The sequence below is a fragment of the Bidens hawaiensis genome, unplaced genomic scaffold, assembly GCF_021521415.1.
Source record: "Bidens hawaiensis isolate Kalapana, Puna unplaced genomic scaffold, B.hawaiensis_p1.1 tig00060275_1, whole genome shotgun sequence".
In the NCBI taxonomy this organism is placed as follows: domain Eukaryota; kingdom Viridiplantae; phylum Streptophyta; class Magnoliopsida; order Asterales; family Asteraceae; genus Bidens; species Bidens hawaiensis.
In genome coordinates this window covers 39,294-61,202 of record NW_027500875.1, presented here as the reverse complement: position 1 = coordinate 61,202, position 21,909 = coordinate 39,294, and the positions used below count along the sequence as shown (strand labels likewise).

The 21,909-nt window shown below is 36.5% G+C and overlaps 1 protein-coding gene across 1 annotated transcript; it reads left to right on the top strand.

Moving 5' to 3' along the window:
- The first annotated feature begins 2,473 nt into the window (after nucleotides 1–2,473).
- LOC143602987 (structural maintenance of chromosomes protein 4-like) lies at nucleotides 2,474–16,034 on the top strand. The gene is made up of 28 exons (XM_077079928.1): nucleotides 2,474–2,587; nucleotides 2,662–2,751; nucleotides 2,818–2,919; nucleotides 2,988–3,164; nucleotides 3,263–3,393; nucleotides 4,649–4,727; nucleotides 4,824–4,981; nucleotides 5,062–5,137; nucleotides 5,223–5,351; nucleotides 5,432–5,576; nucleotides 5,647–5,777; nucleotides 6,628–6,780; nucleotides 6,857–7,046; nucleotides 7,124–7,257; nucleotides 11,148–11,306; nucleotides 11,855–12,160; nucleotides 12,235–12,411; nucleotides 12,803–12,886; nucleotides 12,984–13,193; nucleotides 13,281–13,370; nucleotides 14,118–14,239; nucleotides 14,321–14,476; nucleotides 14,570–14,677; nucleotides 14,764–14,824; nucleotides 15,333–15,467; nucleotides 15,542–15,629; nucleotides 15,729–15,801; nucleotides 15,873–16,034. Exons 1-28 carry the CDS (start codon nucleotides 2,474–2,476, stop codon nucleotides 15,991–15,993), a joined length of 3,699 nt encoding a protein of 1,232 aa, XP_076936043.1. The 3' UTR covers nucleotides 15,994–16,034.
- Nucleotides 16,035–21,909: the final 5,875 nt, after the last annotated feature.

Here is a 21,909-nt window from a genome sequence, read left to right as displayed (position 1 = left end):
AACCATCCTCAATCTCATACCGAGTTAAGGACCGAACCAAAACCGAACACTCGTTTAAACACTTTATTTAACTTTTGAACAAACATATTGAATGAAACACTTCAGATATGAGTTTTTCTTTATATTTTAATTATCATATGGTTGATATGGAAGTTTAGAACAAATCTTGGCTTGCACCCAAGTTTTTGATAAAAACCGAGTAAAACCGAACACTCGTCTTAACGAGTTAGTCACTGTTCAAACCACCAAAAGTTCAACCTATCTTTTTAGTTATGTTTTACTTTATATTACTCATATTACTTAAGATTTTGGAAGTGTTGAAACAAATCTTGGCTTAAACCAAGTTTCGGGTAAAAACCGAGTAAAAGTCGAACTTCTCGTCTTAACGAGCTAGTCACCGTTCAAACCCAAAAATCTTTCCTAACCTTTTTAACTTATGTTTCAGTTTATATTATTTATATTTCTAAGATTATGGTATTTCGGAACCAAACTTGGTTTTATACTAAGATCGGGCCGACTTACACTTGCTTAAACCCGAGTTTGAGACATTATTTAATAAAAATTCTTAAAACTTGTTTAAGCTACTAATTTTATTGAAGTCATTCGTATATTTAAATATTTTGGTATATTGGATTTGGCACTTTATCAAGTCCTGAACCGACTAAACCGAACAAATCTTTAAAAAGTCGAATCTTGATGCTTACATTAGCAGGATCATGCACACTAGCACTAAACCAACTCCCCTGTGTAAAATTTAACTAAGGTTGAGTAATACTAAACATCAAAGACCCTGTTTCATGTAAAACTTTTTTATCTTATCCTTACTTTATTTAACTGTACTTTTATAAAGTATAACTAAAACTCCAGAAAACCCAAGCCTTATTTTTATGAACTTCTATACCATTTATATTACATCTTCAAGACTCAATATTAACTCAAGATCTTTCAATCTAGGATACACACGTTAAACCGCTAGGCTCGCTTACTTGAGGATTTTGTTCTAAGTTTTCTTCATCAACGTTACTTTTCTTAAGTGAGTAATTTCATCCCTATTTTCTCTTTTATACTTTGGAGGTAGCTTGCATACTTACTAAAAAAATGATTTAAGGCTTTAATCCTTAAACCGCAAACTTTAGTTTATGTGTTATTTATAACAATTGCCCGATTGTGTGTTATATGCCTCATATGATTAATTGCTAAAGGGTTACTACTTTTGTTGGTGGTCTCATCCTCATCCTCAATAAGTATGATCATACGCTCCCCGTTGTAATTTGGTAGTTTTTACCTATTAGAACGGAGTCTCGTTTATTTATGATTTATATACCGCAATTGTCGTTATTATTTATGGTTTCACATAAGGGCTGTGGATTTTTGTCTCATATTATAGATACAAAATAACGGAATTGCTCATCAACATATATGTTGACAAAATATATTTTATGCAACGTTACAGATTTGATTATTGGTTGATTGAAGATTTGAAGACGTTATTTTTATTTTGGACCGTTATGTTATTAGTGAAATCAACTATTTATTTTATTGTACTTGTTTTATTTGTAATGAACAAGTTGTGGTGTGTTTTGATGTTAAATGAAATGAATGAGTTGTTTAAATATTGTCACTTTAATAGTGTCATCGTGTTCATGTGCAATCCGTCGTGCCCCGACATGTTCCACCGCTTTTGGTCGGGGTGTGACAAGTGGTAAGAGGCCTGCTCTCCCAATGCGGAGACGCATGTTTGATTCTCACTTAGGTTAGTTCGAAGGACATCTAGGTGAAAGGACGAATCAGGGCTTTAATCTCGGGTTCAAAATCAACAGGAGGCAAGAGTTTACGAATTTCATCTAGTTCCTGCACATCAGGGGGTACGGCCTCATGATGGTCGAAGAGTCGACCTTGGACAAGCCCCGAAATGATAGATTTACACGTGAGATTCTCTATCATTCAAAAAAAAAAAAAACCCTAACTCCAACATGGAAGTAGCTTTACCTAAGTTTTAAGTTATGCGGGCGTCGCTAACTTCATAGAATTCATGATCGATCATTCTGAAAGGTACCAACATCTTTCAATGATTCTTGCTTGTATGGGCATGAAAACTACATTGATTTGACTTCTTTGCTCGAATTGCTTATACTGTTGAAGCGAAAAACACCTCAAGCGCCTGACACCTTCATGCATGCTACACTTGGCTCGGGAGATATGGTTCAATTGGTAGATGGCAATAACCTTTTCCTATTGAGTCAACCATACAACGTAGCTAGACAATTGTTCTGAAAAGTGAAAAAAAACAAGAAAATAAAAGATGGGGGCACAAAGCATTTTTTAAATTGGAAAACCAAAACCAAACCCCCAGAGGTTTTGAAATCCCGCAAAAAATTTGGGCAAATTCAAATGTCTCCCACTTGGAAGTAAATCAGATCAGAGTCAACAACAATAATAATCTGCAAGTAATTCGAGTGTAGGGAAAACAGCGATGGATAATAACACCGGCGATCTGATGCCAGCCCCAAGACTCTTCATCAAAGAAATGGTGATGCACAACTTCAAATCATACGCCGGCCAACAACGCGTCGGCCCATTTCACAAGGTTACTTTTTCTTCCTAGGGTTTCCTTTTTGCAAATGGGTTTGTTGATTTCACTGACATACTATAAATATACAGAGCTTTTCGGCTGTTGTTGGACCTAACGGCAGTGGAAAAAGTAACGTAATTGACGCCATGCTGTTCGTATTCGGAAAGCGAGCAAAACAGGTTAGGTTAGGGTGGTTTATTAAGGTTTAGTCAAATCCATTCTAACACCTGTACCAAATTGTGCAGATGCGGCTTAACAAGGTGTCGGAGCTTATTCACAATTCGACCAATCACCATAATCTTAACAGTGCGCGGGTATCCGTTCACTTTCAGGAAATTATTGACCTGGTATGTGAATGCTTTCTTTTATAAGTTTTAAGCTGTGTGTGATTTTGGTGTCATTTGGTTGGTTGTAGGATAATGGAGGATACGAAGTTGTTCCAGGAAGTGATTTTGTGATAGCCCGTGAAGCCTTTCGTGATAACTCTTCCAAATATTATATTAACGGGCGTGATAGTAAGTTTACTGAAGTTACTAATAAGCTAAAAGGGAAAGGAGTTGACTTGGATAACAATCGGTTCTTGATTCTTCAGGTTTGAGAGTTGGTGCAACAAAATTACGTCTTTTTTACATGCTTGCTACGACGCACAAGTGTTGAATACTTGAATTGTGTTTTGTTGAATGTGTTTAGGGTGAAGTTGAGCAAATTTCACTTATGAAGCCGAAAGCTCAGGGTCCTCATGATGAAGGTTTTCTTGAATATTTGGAGGATATTATTGGAACCAATAAATACTTGGAGAAAATTGAGGAATCCCATAAGCAGTAAGTTATGATTCATGAGTTTGTTACATTTTCATAGTATTTGTATGCTTGGTTTTAAAAGGCGTGAGGCGAGCTGTGGTGGGTCAAAATTGGTCTAACTTAGGGTTTGTAGGAGACTGATCTGTGAAATCACTTAAAAGGGATGAAGAAATCATGAAAGATTTACTTGATAAAAAAGGATGATATGCAAACATGTGAGAGAGACGCAACTTGTGGTTGTAAATATAGTTTTGTTTGGTTGTACAACGTGTGGTCGAGACAGTGTTGGGTTTTGGGTAGGGTTGCTCAAAAAGGCTCGGGGCTCACTCAGAATCAGTTTGTTTGTAAACGAGCTGAACCTGAGCCAAGGTAAGCTTGGCTTGTTGGCTCACTCATTAGGCTTGTTTAGCTGGTTCATTGGCTTGCTCGTCTGCTTATTTATTTTATTAGAGCCCAAATTTATGTGTGTGTGACTGTGTGTGTGTATATAAAATTTATAGCCCAATTGTATAACACAAATTTTAATATATATGAACTATTATAAAAGTTTACTAATGATGCAATGTGTACAATAAAAATTGTTTGGTTGTACAACGTGTGGTCGAGACAGTGTTGGGTTTTGGGTAGGGTTGCTCAAAAAGGCTCGGGGCTCACTCAGAATCAGTTTGTTTGTAAACGAGCTGAGCCTGAGCCAGGGTAAGCTTGGCTTGTTGGCTCACTCATTAGGCTTGTTTAGCTGGTTCATTGGCTTGCTCGTCTGCTTATTTATTTTATTAGAGCCCAAATTTATGTGTGTGTGACTGTGTGTGTGTATATAAAATTTATAGCCCAATTGTATAACACAAATTTTAATATACATGAACTATTATAAAAGTTTACTAATGATGCAATGTGTACAATAAAAATTGTATATCTTTCTTTTTGTCTAGATCAATATATATATAAAAGCATAAAAATAAACTTAAAGAAAAAATAAACGAGCCGGCTCGTGCTTTTCACAAGCTGAGTTCAAGCTCAACATTTCAGCATATTAAGATAAACAAGCTGAGCTTGCTTAGATCAGTTTGTAAACAAGCCGAGCTTGAACCCAACTTGGCTTGGCTCGTTAACAACCCTACTTTTGGGGACCTAAACTCCTCAGAGCGCCTCACAAGTCACACCTTTTGAAACCAAATGTTGTTTTGTATCTAATGGGTATACTATCGAGTGTTGAGTTATATTATTAAGTGCCGTTTGTATCTAACGGGAATGCGTAAATTTTTATTTGCTGTGTTAGGCTTGAAGCTCTGAACGAAAAGAGGTCTGGGGTGGTGCAGATGGTTAAGTTAGCTGATAAAGAAAGAGAAAGCTTAGAGGTTGTAACTTATAACATATCTGTTATATTGTATAGTTACTAATTCACTAATGTTATCATAAGTTGACTAACTTGATTGATAATTTGATATTATCAGACTGTTAAGAATGAAGCAGAAGATTACATGCTAAAAGAATTATCATTATTTAAATGGCAAGAAAAAGCCGTTAAATTTGCTTCTGAGGAAAATGCTGTGAAGTTAGAAGAGATTCAAAAGAACGCGTCTGGTTTGGAAGAAAACTTAGCATCTGAAAGGTGATTATTATTATAAAATTGTTAAATGAAGGTTTTAATATAAATTATGAAATACCAAAAATGCCTTTGTCTTTGTTTAGGGAAAAGATTAAGGATAACAAGAAGGCATTGAAGGAGCTTGAAACCCTGCATAACAAGTACATGAAAAGACAAGAGGTATAGTTTAAAACATGTGATTACTCTGAACGTTGCTTTTTTTCCCGCATATTATCCTTCAACCGTTTTTGTTGTGTTATTTAAGGAACTGGACACGATGCTTAAACGATGCAAGGATGAATTCAAGGAATTTGAACGACAAGATGTCAAACACAGAGAAGATTTAAAACATGTGAAACAAAAGATTAAGAAAATGGAAGAGAAAGTTGAAAAAGTAAGATCCTGTTCTTATACAATAAGATTAGGATTAACTAATTTAGCACTAGCCTTTTTTTTTGTTTGTTTTTGTTTTAGGATTCAGCAAAGATTATTGACATTTCAAAGCAGTCTGAAGAGTCGGCTGACGCGATCCCTAAGTTGGAGGAAGATATTCCTAAACTGCAAAAAATATTATTGGATGAGGATAAAATATTGGAGGAAATTAAAGAGGGCTCTAAAGGTATATATTTATAATACAAACTGGATTTTGAATTTGAACGATTATTAATTGTTTTTATTATCTTTAACAGTTGAAACTGAGGCGTTTCGTACTGAGGTTGCTAAAGTTCGTGCTGAACTTAAACCTTGGGAAGAACAACTGATCGAGCACCAAGGAAAGCTTGAAGTTGCATCAGCAGAAAAACAACTTCTTTCTGAGAAGGTGAGAGACATTTTAAAAACACACTCTATTTAGAAAAGTAAAATATGTGAATTTTACTTAAATATGAACACACTTTGTTCAAAATAATCTATATATATATATATATATAATAGGATTAGTATCATTACAGAACTCTTAAATTATTTAAGAACTTTAAAGAACTCTTAATAACTAACGTTTTTTTGTAAAAAAATTTTTATGTTAAATTTTACACATGTGTAAACTTGTGATTTATATATGTAGACAATTTTTTCTAAAATAATGTTAATATATAAAAAAAATTTAAAAAAATGTTTGGTTGTTGAGTTCCTAAAAGTTCTTAATTTTTTTGAGTTCTGAAAGGATACCAACCCTAAATATATGTATATGTATGTGTGTGTATAGGGATAGGTTTATTACAAAATACTAAATTATTGCAAGAACAAAAAGAAAAAACACAAATAGTTTTTTTCCCCTTATCAACGGCACATATTTTTTAAAATTGTTTCTTCTTAGTACAAATGTCTATGTTATGTACATACAAAAATCATTAAACTAATTTGTTGATATGTTTTATTTTATTTTATTTTTTTCATTTTTATATGTTTACCATGTGCAAAAATTAAACTGATTTTGTTCAAAATTATTTAGAAAAATAGAAAAGTTGAATAAATGCATTTCATAGTGTTATGTTTTACATTTTTTTAAATTTGGAAAAATGAATGATTTTATTGTGTTCTTCCTCACAAAAAAACTGTGTTCTACCTAGAACCCTCATGGAGTCATGGACATACAGACACACACACATGTATGGGTGTTTCTCTCTAAGTTTGAATATTATTGATGAGGCTTCAATGCTTGTGTGTTACAGCATGAAGCAGGTCGTGCTGCGTATGTAAATGGCCAGAAACAATTGGATGAGATACAGAAGAGAATTGTAACAAATACTTCAAGAATAGAGGAAATGAAGACCAGATTAAAGAAAAACGAGACTGAATCATCAAAAGCTCATAAAATAGAACAAGTATACAACTTTAGCATCCATAGTCTTTAATTCCTTGCTAATTAGTTGATTACTAAAAGTGTCTCTAATTTTGTAGGAATGTTTAAAAGAACAAGAGGCGTTAATAACTCGTGAACAAGCTGCAAGACAAAAACTTACAGAGCTTAAATCTGTTATGGAAACCGAAAGGAATCAGGGGTCCGTTTTGAAAGCAATACTGCAAGCAAAAGCTTCAAACTCAATAGAAGGAATCTATGGAAGGATGGGTGATTTGGGAGCTATTGACGGTAAATTTCACTCCAAAAATATGATTTTTTATTTTTGTGTTTAAAAGTTTCAAATTTGACTTGAGTTATGATTTTAGGGAAGTATGACGTGGCAATTTCAACTGCGGTTCCTGGGCTTGATTATATAGTAGTTGAAACAAGTGCAGCAGCACAAGCATGTGTGGACATGCTTCGCAACAACAATCTTGGTGTTGCTACATTCATGATATTGGTAAGATGTTTCATATTATATGCTACTTTGTAACCAACTAGGGGGTGTAAACGATCTGTGCTCGTTTAACATACGGGAGCTCGAGTTCAAGCTTGGGTCTTGAGTAGTTTTGAAGCTTGAGCTCGACTCAGGCTCGGCTTGTTTATTAATTGTTAGTTAATTTATATGCCTTTCTTATGTATGTATGTGCATACATATATACATGTATAATTGTATATATGTGTGTATATATTTAAAATAACCAAAATACCCTCATGTACAGTGCACATGATTGGACCTAGTGGACAAATTTAACGGCCATTTGTGGAAAAGACGAAACATTTAAACAAATTTGAACATAAAAGACAAATTCATGTTATTTCATTAGTTTAAGGATAAAAGTGTAATTTACTCATATATATATATATATATTATAGTTACTTTCATCGTAATTTATATATAGTGATTATGATAGAGATCTTATTAGAGACAAAAAACAAGACGGAGTACCTAGTGGACGATATTGTGTTACTTGCTGAGAAAAAACAAGATCTAAACATGAGGCTTGAGGAGTGGCGAACAACCTTAGAGACAAAAGGTTTAAAGATTAGCCGATCTAAGACGGAGTACCTCCACTGTGATTTTGGTGGGATAAACGACAATGAAGACGCACAGATCACAATTGAAGGGCAGGTGGTCCCGCAGGTAACGAAGTTCAAGTATTTAGGATCATTTGTACAGAGCGATGGGGAATTAGACAGTAATGTGACCCACCGAGTTCAGGTAGGATGGTGTAGATGGAAAGCAGCCACAGGTATATTGTGCGACAAGAGTTTCCCGACTAAACTAAAGGGAAAATTCTATAGGGTGGCAGTTAGACCTGCAATGCTATATGGAACAGATTGTTGGGCCATCAACAAGGCACAAGTGCGGAAGATGGAGGTAGCAGAAATGAGAATGCTACGTTCGATGTGTGGGCACACAAGGCTAGACCGAATAAGAAACGGTGTGTTTCGCGAGATATTAGGGGTGGCGAACATAGCAGACAAGATAAGAGAGTGGAGATTGAGATGGTTTGGACATGTAAAGAGAAGACAGACGACGAATCCTGTTAGATCCGTAGAAAACATTACTATAGAGGGGAGGAGGGGTAGAGGACGACCGAAATTGACTTGGGATGAGAGGATTAGGCATGATTTGATAGACCTAAACCTCTCCGAGGACATGGTTGAGGATAGGAATTCGTGGAGAAGTAGAATTAAAGTTAAGGATTTTTAGAGAGAATTGAATACCTTAGGGCTTAGACTTAACTTATTTAGGTCACATGCCATAATGGTATTTCCCTTACATATATTATTATTATTATTATAATTATTATTAGCTTTTATATAGCTGTTAAACTGTGATCTTATTATTAATATTATTATAATTAGTAGTAGTTTTTATATAACTGTTAAACTTTGATTTCCTTTATTTTGCTTCATTCACATGTACTTAGAGCCGAGGGTCTCTCTGGAAGCCACCTCTCTATTCCTTTGGATAGAGGTACGGTGTGCCTACATCCCACCCTCCCCAGACCCTACTTATAGCTTTGCTGTCGGTGGGATTTTACTGGGCATGATTGATTGATTGATTGATTGATAGAGATCTTATTAGTTTATACTTAATAGTCGTTTATAATTGTGGGAGGGGGTAAGTGTAATTTCTATTTCTATAAGTAAGGTCCAATAGTCATTTAGAAAGGTTAAGAAAGATAATAGATATTTTGTTAGGCTCATTGCAATTAGCATGAGAGGGGCATGGCCCGGGACCATTTCGGTGGTTAGTTATCATTGTAGATCCTTTGAGATCATCTTCTTCAATATAATATTTCAATATAATAATATAGTTTAAACATTTAATTTCTATCTTCTTATATTCTTATATGTCCTAATTCAATTTCATACCGAGTTCATATCATTGGTCCGCCCTGCCTTGCTTCCCTTTCAACTGCAATTTCCAGATCTGGTTCGTACCCTGTTTCCCTTTAAATTTCACATTCCAGATCTGTGCTCCCATCGGATATCAGATCCAATTAGTTTCAGTTCTGATTTTCAGATCTAAATCCGATTTCTCATTTCGGTTTATATCTCCGAATTCCTCTATTTTATTTCTTCAATTTTCATATTCGCTTATGGTTAATCAAACCTCTTGCCTCGATACTCATGACCAACAGATCGCTCAATTACAGCAAGATGTTGCTGAGATTAAGGCATCTTTGGCTGCGGCTCGATCGGAATCGAGCGAATTTCAGAAAACTGTTCTCGCTTGGATGAAGCAACAAGATAAACGACCGATCGATTCTCCGTCGTCGGGATCTGGTCTTTCCGGTAACGGGGGGTTTCCATTGCAACAGCCGTTCGACTCCAACTCTGATAATATTGCACCGTCCGGTTTGCCTTAGGCGGTGAAGAAGGTCAAATTACCGGAGTTCAATGGTTTCGATCCTCAGGGGTGGATCCAAAAGGCAAACCTCTATTTCGACATCAATGGCACGCCGGCGGAATCACGCATTCGATTGGCTCAATTGAGCATGGTTGGCACCGTGCAACATTGGTTCACCATCGTCACACAGGTTAACGATTCTCTCTCTTGGGTGGAATTTCAGGGCGAATTATTGCAATGATTTAGCGGATTAGAAATTCAGAATCCTTATGAACATTTAGCTAGTATTCGGCAATCGGATTCAATCTTTGATTACATAGATGATTTCGAGTATTTGTTATCTTTGGTTCCTCGTTTAACGGAATCTCAAACTATCGGGTATTTTATTGCTGGTTTGAAGGATGATGTCAAACCGAGGGTTCGTTTACATCGTCCATCTTCTTTCATGGATGCGATTTCTTTGGCTAGGGACGTTGAGTTGATGCTTCGGCCATTGGATTCCAGCACGTTGCTGTCTCGTTTTCGGTACTCTTAACATGCAGGGCTGCCAATGGTATTCGGGTATTGGGCATCGTTCGTTGGGCAGTACGGTGTCCAAACCTGTTGGGAATTACGACCCTGCCAATGGACATATGGGCGGTCGTGATCGGGGAGTTCGTTCCTTATCTCGCACCGAGTGGGAGGAACGCAGGAAGAAAGGATTATGTTATAAGTGTGGACAGCCCTACGGTCCAACTCATAGGTGTCCGGATGGTAAACTTCGTGTGTTGTTGCTCGGGGATGATGAATCTGATGGTTTCGAGGGGATGCATTGTCAGTTGGAGCATTTGGACGATTCCCGCGCTGACAGGTTTATTCTTCCGGCTGTGGGGTCTTCTATCAAGCCTTGAGGACAAGTCTTGTGTTATGGGGGAAGCATTGATAGAGATCTTATTAGTTTATACTTAATAGTCGTTTGTAATTGTGGGAGGGGGTAAGTGTAATTTCTATTTCTATAAGTAAGGTCCAATAGTCATTTAGAAAGGTTAAGAAAGATAATAGATATTTTGTTAGGCTCATTGCAATTAGCATGAGAGGGGCATAGCCCGGGACCACTTCGGTGGTTAGTTATCATTGTAGATCCTTTGAGATCATCTTCTTCAATATAATATTTCAATATAATAATATAGTTTTAAACATTTGATTTCATCTTCTTATATGTCCTAATTCAATTTCATACCGAGTTCATATCAGATTATCATATATATACATATTAAACAAAAGTTATATAACTATTAACTAATAGGGGCTCCTTTAGGCTCGTGAGCCAGCTAGCGAAGCTTGGGCTTGGGCTCGTTTATTAAACAAGCTTATTTTCTGGTTCAAGTGTGTTTAAGTTCGGTTTGAGCTTTTAGCCAGCTGATCGCAAGTAGCGCACATTTGGTTTGGCTTGTTTTGACCCTTATAAACAAGTGTTATTATAGTTTGTATTTTTCATGTTTCTGCAGGAAAAACAAATGAATCAAATGTCTAGAATGAAGGAACGCATAAGCCCTCCAGAAGGAGTCCCGCGTCTCTTTGATCTAATAAAGGTTCAAGATGAAAGAATGAAACTTGCTTTCTTTGCAGCAATGGGTAACACGGTTGTTGCCAAGGATAAAGATCAGGTATTTTAGCTTACGGAACAAACGATTGAATACAAACAGTTAAACAAACATTGTTTTGTTGGTCATGTTTGTTCATTATGAAAATGGACGCGTTTTTGTTTGTTTATGTTTTTTTTTGAACAGCAGCTTATGTTTGTTTGTTAATAATATAAACGAACGGTTCATGAACGTAAAAACAAATGAAGATAACTGAACATATATGAACGAATATAACTGAGCAACCACCATTTAAATGTAATAGTATCACCTAAAAAATTAATAAAAGTAGACTAAATTGTAATAGACACCTAAACAGTAAAAATGAACATATAAACGAACAACGTAAGTAAAAGTAAACTAACGAACATAAATGAATGAACAAGACATGTGCTCATGTTCGCTTGTTTATTAAGTAAAGAAACAAACGAACTTTTCGTCAAGCGGTTCATTAGGCGATCGATTCATTTACAGGCCTACTACTTGCAGCCTAGCAGTATCAAAGAGTGTATAAAAGGTGCCATGTAATAAAATCACGTGTTTTGATATATTTTTTTCAATATCTTATCTAGGCGACGTGTATCGCGTACGGGCCAGATAAAGAAATCAGACGTGTTGTTACACTTGATGGTGTTCTTATTGAGAAATCCGGGACAATGAGTGGTGGTGGAAAGCCACGTGGCGGTAAGATGGGTACATCTATCAGAGCAGCCAGTGTCCCCGGTGAAGCCATTGAAGAACTTGAAACCGAACTCATTCAAATATCAGAAAGGTTAAAAAGCGTACGACAACAGATTTCTGAAATGGTTAAGCATTACAAGGACTTGGAAAAAGAAAACACGGATCTTGACATGGATGTAGCCAAAAGTCAACAAGAGGTAACGGTTTCATTTGAATATGTTATGAAAGTTTGAGTTTATGAGAAATTTTGATTCATGTTTCAATGTGACAGATTGAAAGTTTGAATTCTCAACAAAAAGATCTTGCAAAGCAACTTGACTCTCTAAAAGATGCTGCAGAGCCGAGTAAGGTGGAGGTTAATCGTATAGAGGAACTTAAGAAAATTATATCTAAAGAAGAAAAAGAGATCAAACGGTTAACAGATGGTTCAAAGCAACTTAAAGAGAAGGTTGGTATTGTATTATATTCATATATGTATATAAGTATATGTGTGGGTGTGTGTCTATATATGTATATATATACACACTATATATATATATATAATTCTATAAAGAGGGAAAATTCTAAGAACTGTGAGAAGCAATCAGGAGGAGGGGTAAAAAGGTCCATTTTTTTTAATTTTTAAAAAGTAATAACGTGGGAAGATCTCAACTCACTGTTGAAAGAATCTTGACTTGCTGTTATAGTTTTTGTAAAGATTTTTATACAGCAATACTCTGCTCAAGTGAAATATAAAAAGTGCTCACTCATATGGTGGACTTTTTAGGATTTTAGTGTATATATTTATGCCAATTACATGTTTAAACATTCCATTAACTTAAAACTCACATACTGATTAGGTATTGGAGCTTCAAACCAAAATTGAAAATGCAGGCGGTGAAAGGTTAAAAAACCAGAAGTTAAAGGTTACCAAGATTCAAAATGTAAGTGCAGTAGATTTTATAACCGGTCAAAACGGGTTGGATTGATAAAAACTATGAATACAACAACTGAGTATGCTGATGCTTTTGCTTCCATTAGGATATTGATAAAACCAGCACAGAGATCAATCGTCACAAAGTTCAAATAGAAACGGGTCAGAAAATGTTGAAAAAATTAACAAACGGGATTGAAGAATCAAAGAAGGAGAAAGAGAAATTAACTGCTCAAAAGGAAAATTTGCTTGAAACCTTTAAAGAGATAGAGCAGAAAGCATTCAAGGTTCAAGATGATTATAAGAAGACAGAAGAGGTTAGTATTTACTTTTTATTATTATAAGTATTAAGTTACAGTTTCTTTGAATTTTTTTAACAAAACTTTGTTTTGCTTTTTGTTTAGCTGATAAGTCAACACAAGGGCGTTCTTGGAAACGCAAAATCCGACTATGAAACGTTGAAGAAGAGTGTAGACGAGTTGCGGGCATCTGAGGTTTTTAAACTTACAATTGTTGCTTTATTGTTTTTTATTATATTACAAGAGTTTGCAAAATGGGCGGGCTAGATGGGTTGGTTTTGTTTGACCAGAAATGCTTTTGGTCGGTGTTTTCTATATTTTGGAAAGAATTAGGTGTTAAGTGTGATTCAAAAAGTTAGAATTAGTTACTTGGTTGGTCCCTCTGGTTTACCCATGTTACGAATTTAATTCATTTTCTTTTGTAAATAACACCTCTAGTTCAGTGGATTTCAAAAACAGTAACAGATGGGTTATCTTTTAGGTTTAATAGGTGTGAAATGACTGAAATACCCCTTTATTATCAAAAATAGAAAAAAAAACACAACCGAAATACATGTGTGTGTGTGTATGTGTGTGTGTGTTTAATAGTAAAGGGGTATTTTGGTCATTTAAAAAAATATCAGAAAAAAATTCTTATAGATAGGCAGGGGCTAAATGTGTTACTTTATGAATATTACATGTAATTTCTGGAAAAAATGTATCAAATTCGTAATATGGATAAACCACATGAACCACACATGAACCAACGTGTAATTAATTCTAAAATTTATATTTATTTAACAATAATTCACTTTTCTAAGTAAAAAAAGTTATCACGGTTTATGCATTATTCACATTGTGCGGCTTTTGATCTTTTGACACGCTGACGAAACACACAAACTGAACTGACTTGTTTCATAAACGGGTCAAAATCACGATCCCTATATAACACGAATGTAACAGGTTGATGCTGATTATAAGTTACAAGACATGAAGAAAATGCTAAAAGAACTGGAAATGAAAGAAAAAGGGTACAAGAAGAAGCTTGAGGAATTAAATTACAATCTTTCAAAACATATGGAACAGTAAGTCTTCTGATATCTACTGTTTTTTGAAATATATAAAAACCTGAATTTTTATTTAGCCTTTTCCTTTTATTCTTGCAGAATCAAGAAAGATTTAGTGGACCCAGAAAAACTTCAAGCCACACTTGCAGATGAATCATTTTCTAACGGGTCGGATCTTAAACGGTTGTCAGAAATGGTGGCTTTACTTGAAGCACAAATGAAAGAGATGAACCCTAATCTTGATTCGATCGCTGAGTAAGAAATAACATTCATAATTATAAGTAATCAGTTTGTTGGTCTCATGTTTGTTTTAATGGGTCAACTGTCATTAACTGCTTTCGTTCGCAGTTACCGGAAAAAAGTAAGTGTTTATAATGAGCGCATTGAGGAGCTTAATTTGGTGACCAATGAACGCGATGATACGAAAAAACAATATGATGAGTGGAGAAAGAAAAGGTAAGTTTTTGTGTCTTTTGATGTGTGTTCTGAAACTAATTTTTGTATAAAAATATAGTTCTGTACTAATTTGATTCCATTTTCAGGCTAGATGAATTTATGGCAGGGTTTAATACCATATCTTTAAAGTTGAAGGAAATGTACCAGGTTTGTTATACACACACAATCTAGGGCTGCAAAACGAGCAGAGCTAAGCGGAGCCAGGTTGGGCTCCGCTTGAACTTAAATGAGCCAACTTGGCTTGTAAAAAGCTTGAGCCAGCTTGTGGCTTGTCGAGTCGGCTCGCTACTTATCTCTTATTTTACACATTGATATGGAAAGACATTTTTTTTGACAGACAATTTATAAACCAGAGAATTTATAACATTTATGTATTATTTTTGTTTTTTTAAACCATATTCAAATATTATATGTATTATTATATCGTTTTCTTATTTTTATATGTTGTTATTATTATTATTATTATTATCTATACTAAATTCTGTGGTTTAATTTAAACGAGCCGATGCGTGAGCCAGTTATTGAGCCAGCCACAAGCCGAGCCAGTTTGGCTCGTTTACTACCATAATTTACATATACAACCATATTTACTCATCGACAATCTATTTTCTATAGTTTATTTTTAACTATTGTTAATTGTTTTTAATTGTAACAGATGATTACTCTTGGAGGTGATGCAGAGCTTGAGTTGGTGGATTCTTTAGACCCTTTTTCTGAAGGTGTTGTATTTAGTGTCAGACCTCCTAAAAAAAGTTGGAAAAATATTGCAAATTTATCAGGAGGGGAAAAGGTACTATTCGCTCGATATTATAATTTGAAATCATATTTTTCAATATATAATCATTATTTAAATTTGTATTACAGACTCTGAGCTCACTTGCGCTTGTTTTCGCCCTTCACCATTACAAACCAACACCACTTTATGTCATGGATGAAATCGATGCTGCTTTAGGTATGCTTCTTTTTTTTTTTAATATCATAGGTAACTCTATTATTGTTGTTATTTATAATCATCAAAGTGTATCTAACGCGTTCTAATGTTGGTTGATAGATTTTAAGAACGTTTCAATCGTGGGTCATTATGTTAAAGACCGAACAAAGGATGCACAGTTCATCATCATAAGGTCTGTGATCTATAATGCGATATTTGGTTAATGATGTTTATGTTGTTTTAACTATGGTTTACCGTGTGCAGTTTAAGAAACAATATGTTTGAGTTGGCGGATCGACTCGTAGGGATTTATAAAACCGATAATTGCACCAAGAGCATCACTATTAATCCAGGAAGTTTTGTGGTTTGTGAAAAGGCTGCTTAAACTCAACCATTTGTGAACCTGTATGCTGTGCTTTCATGTTTTAAGTTAATGTTTTTAGGTGGAAATACATTGACTAGACAATGCAATTTGCTTGATTGCATTTCTTTGTAATCAGATGACATTGCTTTTGCTAGTTTGTTATGTAGATGTTTGACTTGATCCTAGTGCATAAACGAAAACCAACACTCAAAAGATCAACGTAAATGCTGATCACTTGCCCTTTACCGTGTCAATGGTGTTGGGTTGATGGGGTTTCAGTTGGTGGGTTGATTAGTTCTGCATGAACATGACCCATGCATTTATTTGTGTAAAAACATCAACCCTAACATGCACACTTATAAAATAAAAAAATTTAACCCACTTATCCAAATTTATCAAATGGGTTGATGAGTTGGTGGATTAAACAGGTTGATATGCTTAATTAAATACAACCCAGACACCCCTTCTATCAAACTGGTTAGATATAAAAATACTAAACTTAAATTATTTTCATGTCACAGTGAAAATTGTTACATCTCAAAGTTCAGTTTAGAGAAAGTAAATCGGTTATTGGGAATTTTTATAAAATGGCAAAATAATTGTATTTGCTTTGGGTCGAATCTTAGAAAAAAAGAGAAAAGAAACATAGATTTGGTTCAAAAAAGTTTGGTTGGTTTTAAGGAGAGTTATGGTTGTAAAAAGGTGATGGATTTCGTATGGGTCTCGTAATTCATAACCATTCGAAAGGCTGTGAAGACACCTGCTTATTACCACCACTCTTCATTTGGGAGAAGATAAAAACGTTACATACACTTCAAAACTTTGTTTCACTAATACCAGATTACTAGTAATTATGTTAAAACCAGACATGATTCCTAGTTATTTGAAAATCCAGGAAACCTCAATAAAGTTCAATCAGCTTATCATCACCCGTTACTTTGTTTTAGCTTAGGAAATGATTAACCAAAAAACCCAACCCACGTATTTTATTGAACTATGAAGACGATATCATTATCATTTATTAGCTAAGTAATTATTAATGAACCATATTATCCTTACTTGCTAATCAAGGGTTTTCTCTGTATATAAATATATGGAGAGATTAACTAACATCATAAGATAACCATAAACACACACATAAGAAAAATCGTCTCTCTCTCTCTCTCTCTCTCTCTCTCTCTCCATATATATTCGGTTTTCTCAAGAACCTTAATCCTCATCATTAATATACATCATAAAGAGGAACTTGACCAATATGACAATCTTGCATTCTGGATCATTCTTATTAGACGTGGCTACTCTCTTTGCTGCAACAGGTATCTTTTAGTTATAAAAGTTTATCATATTCGTTTTCCATTACCAACGTGAAGAACTAATCAACATGTGGTATCAGAACAATGTTGATTAATTAGTTCATCATACTTTCCATAAAATCAAGATCTAATTAAGGAGACATGGATTAAAAACTGATAAACCCTAAGAAAATATGTAATCGATATAGGCTATACAAGATTGTAAACAATTTAATACAATTAATGTCAAATTTAATTGAGGTATTATCATGCAAAACAGAAAACTTATTGATATTTTTAATAAGCTTTAATAAGAGGAGAGTTTGTGAGTAACTAGTTAGAGATGCCATTGTCATAATATTGTGTGTTTCAATTGGGAACGACGCAGACCCCAAGAAACATTCCTAAGACTGCCTTTCGCACTCGTTATGGGCATTATGAATTTCTTGTGATGTCTTTCGGTTTGACCAACGCACCGGCTGCGTTCATGGATCTTATGAACCGGGTGTGTAGGCCGATGCTCGATCGTTCAGTTATTGTGTTCATCGACGACATTCTTGTGTACTCTAAAAGTGAATCCGATCACGCCGGTCATCTCATGGAAGTGTTGGAGGCTCTAAGGAAGAACAAATTGTATGCGAAATTTTCTAAGTGTTCTTTCTGGTTGCGTGAGGTCAGTTCTTGGGTCATGTTATTAACCCGAGTGGTATTCTGGTTGACCCTGCAAAGGTGGAAGCCGTGAATGAATGGGAGTCTCCTAAGTCTCCATCTGAAATCCGTAGTTTTCTGGGTTTGGCGGGGTATTACCGCCGCTTTATTCCAGACTTTTCGAAAATTGCTTTTTCACTGACCAAGTTGAATTAAAAGAGTGTTAAGTTCATTTGGGGTACTGAGCAGGAGGAGGCTTTTCTCGAGTTGAAGAACAGGTTGACACATGCCCCGATTTTAGCTTTACCTGATGGCACTGATGATTTGGTAGTGTATTCTGATGCATCTTATCAGGGGCTTGGGTGTGTTTTGATGCAGCGAGGTCGAGTCATCGCTTATGCCTCACGGCAGTTGAAGCCTCATGAGGCGAATTATCCTACTCACAACTTGGAGCTGGCGGCGGTTGTGTTTGCGCTTAAGTTGTGGAGGCATTATTTGTACGGGGTTCCTTGCGTTATCTATATGGATCATAAGAGTTTAAAGTATTTCTTCAAGCAAAAGGAACTAAATATGCGACATCGTCGAAGGTTGGAGTTGATTAAGGACTACGATCTGGAGATTATGTACCATCCGGGTAAGGCTAACGTGGTAGCCAACGCGTTAAGCCGGAAGGAGAGACCAAAACCTATTCGTGTGAAATCCTATCAGCTTATTCTCAAACCCGACATTTTGAAACAAATAGCCAACATCCAGAATGAAGCGTTACAGGTGGAATGGATTATGTCAGAACGTATTTGGGGTCAGGAAAAGTTGTTGGAAGACGTCGGCGATGGGGTAAAGTATAAGGATGGGCGTTTATGGGTACCGAGGTATGGGGGATTTAGAGGTAAAATTTTAGATGAAGCGCACAAGTCGCGCTATTCCATTCATTCAGGCGCGACCAAGATGTACCAAGACCTGAAGAAGTATTATTGGTGGCCTGCGATGAAGTTTGAGGTCGTTGTGGGTTAAATGGATGCATGAGTATAAAATGAAGGGGCGAAATTTCTGGAGCTTGCAGATTCCTAACTCTTGTACTTGGGGGTGGAGGAAGATTCTTCAGTTTCGGCCCCGTATTAGACATTTTATATGGCATGAAATCGGCAATGGGAGATCTACTTCACTTTGGTTGATAAATGGGATGATTTATGTCCTTTAAGTGATTATATTAACCCGAGAGCAATACATGGGGCTGGTTTGACTTTAAAAACCTGTGTCAGTGATGTTGTTCTTCATAATAACTGGGTATGGCCGCCTGATTGGATTTCGAGATTCCCAATTCTTTCGAACTTAAAGGGGGTGAGTATTTATCCGGAAATGAGGGACAAGATCGTGGTAATGGATGAGAATGGGACTTCAATGAAGTTCTCGGCTTCAGGAATATGGCAACTTCTTCGAATACCGGCTCATAAGGTTTCTTGGATGCATGTTGTTTGGTTCTCTCAATGTGTTCCAAAACACTCCTTTATGTTGTGGATTATGCTTCATGATAGATTGAGCACGCAGAATCGTATAATGGGGTGGAATATTGTTGGGTATCCAAATCATAACCTGTATTGCTGCCTTTTATGTAATGGAGAGCCGGATTCTCGTAATCATCTCTTCTTTGAGTGTAAGTTCTCTTCTGAGGTTTGGAGTATTGTCAAAATGAAAGGTAAGTTTCAGGGGTGCATGAATGGTTGGGTGAATATTCTGCAATATGTGTCTCAATTTGGTTTGTCCAACTCTATTGATAATGTTATTAATCGGCTGTTACTTGGGGCTTCGGTTTACGTAATTTGGAAGGAACGAAATAACCGGCTTTTCAGGAACTCTTTGAGGACTCCAAAGATTGTTGCTGATGAAATCATTAAGGGTACTCGCCTAAAGCTAATGACTCTAAAGTTCAAGAATTCTGAACGGGTCAATCGGGTTCTCGAAGATTGGCACCTTCCGAGAGGAGTTTCACACCAAATTGATGATAATGGTTGATTTGTTTTTGTTATGTTTGTTTCTTTGGTTCTTGTGTAGGCTTTAGCAGTGTTTACCAGTGTTTGGTGGTTTTGGTTTTGTTTACTCTTGTATGGCATGTCATACTTGAGAACTAATATGGCACTTTGTCATATTACTTGTTCTTTATTGGTTGTGTGGAATGAATTTAACCGGGTAGAACCCTTTTACCCAAAAAAAAAAGTTTGAGGTGGCTCAGTATGTGAGTAAGTGTTTGACGTGTCTACAAGTTAAGGCCGAGCATTAGAAGCCGTTTGGGAAACTTCAGCCGTTGGAAATACCTGAGTGGAAATGGGAACATCTTACGATGGATTTTGTGACTAAACTGCCTCGTACCCCTAGGGGTAGTTATGACACCATTTGGGTAATCGTGGATAGGCTGACCAAGAGTGCTCATTTCTTGCCGATCCGAGAGACTTTTAATTCCGAGCAGTTAGCCGATGTGTTTATTCGTGAGATCGTTTCTAGGCACGGGGTGCCGGTATCTATTGTTTCGGATAGGGATACGCGTTTTACCTTCAGGTTCTGGAAGAAGTTTCATGAGGAGATGGGCACCAAACTCCTCATCAGTACCGCTTATCACCCGCAGACGGATGGTCAGTTCGAGAGGACCATTCAAACTTTTGAGGATATGTTACGGGCTTGTGTTATCGATTTGGTGGTAGTTGGGATCGTCACTTACCGTTGGTAGAGTTCTCGTATAATAACACTTATCACGCCCCGATTGGGATGCCACCGTTTGAGATGTTGTATGGTAGGAGGTGTAGGACTCCAGTTTGTTGGGGTTCCATTGGTCAGAAACAGTTGGGTAGTTTGGAGGTAGTTGAGGCTACGACTGAGAAGCTCGATAAAATTAAGGCGTTTATGAAGGCCGCTCAGGATCCTCAAAAGTCCTATGCGGACAAAAGGCGAAGGTCTATTGTGTTCGAGGCTGGGGATCGGGTTATGTTAAAAGTTTCTCCTTGGAAGGGCATTATTCGTTTTCGTAAGAGGGGGAAGCTCAGTCCGAGGTTTATTGGTCCGTTCCGTATTTTGGCCCGAGTTGGTGAGGTAGCATATAGGCTGGAATTGCCCGAGGAGCTCGCGGGGATTTATCCTACTTTTCACGTGTCCCATATAAGGAAATGCTTAGCGGATGAAGAGGCTCATGTGCCTCTTGATGATATTGAACTCGATAGTAAGTTGAACTACGTTGAGCAACCGATTGCTATTCTTGACCGTCAGGAAAGACGTTTAAGGAACAAGGTGGTTAGGCAGGTGAAGGTGCAGTGGAGGCACCGTAGGGGTTCCGAGGCTACTGGGGAGTTCGAAGACGAGATGATGAAACTCTACCCACAGTTGTTCCTGTCGCGTCGGGATTCGGGGACGAATCCCATTGTAAGGGGGGTGGACTTGTAACGCCCGTTAAATCCGGTTCCAAGAGTTAAAGCTTGTAAAGTATGTTTTATTCTCGGGATTTAACCGACGTTTCTCGGGAGCCTTTACGTCATCCCGGTACGTTAAAGAACTTAACTTTTCCTTCCATTTTGCCCTACACTTCAATTTGGAGGGACTTAGATGTAACTATTTTTATTATATCATAAAACAAATTAACCTAACCCTAAAACCCTTTCTAGCGGCCGATCGGAAGAGAGACCCCCCCTGCTCGAAATTCTTCTGTCCAGCCAACTTTGATCCGTAAAAACTTCAATTCCAGGTCGGTTTTATGATTTCCCATGTCTCTTACACGTTAATTGACCTTTATATTGCGCGTATTGATCGAAAAACGTCTTGTTGTAGGCTAACCGGGTGGCTTTCCAATTAAGCTTTTCCGGGACTGTTTTGAGTGAGGTTTTCGCATCAAAATCCTCCTAAGTATGTGTAGTACATCATACTTAAAAACCATATTCATTGAAGGTGTTTAGATCGGTCAATCGATTTTAGTTCGAAAACTAGGGTTTATCGAGTGTAGAATCGTCAATTGTTGAGT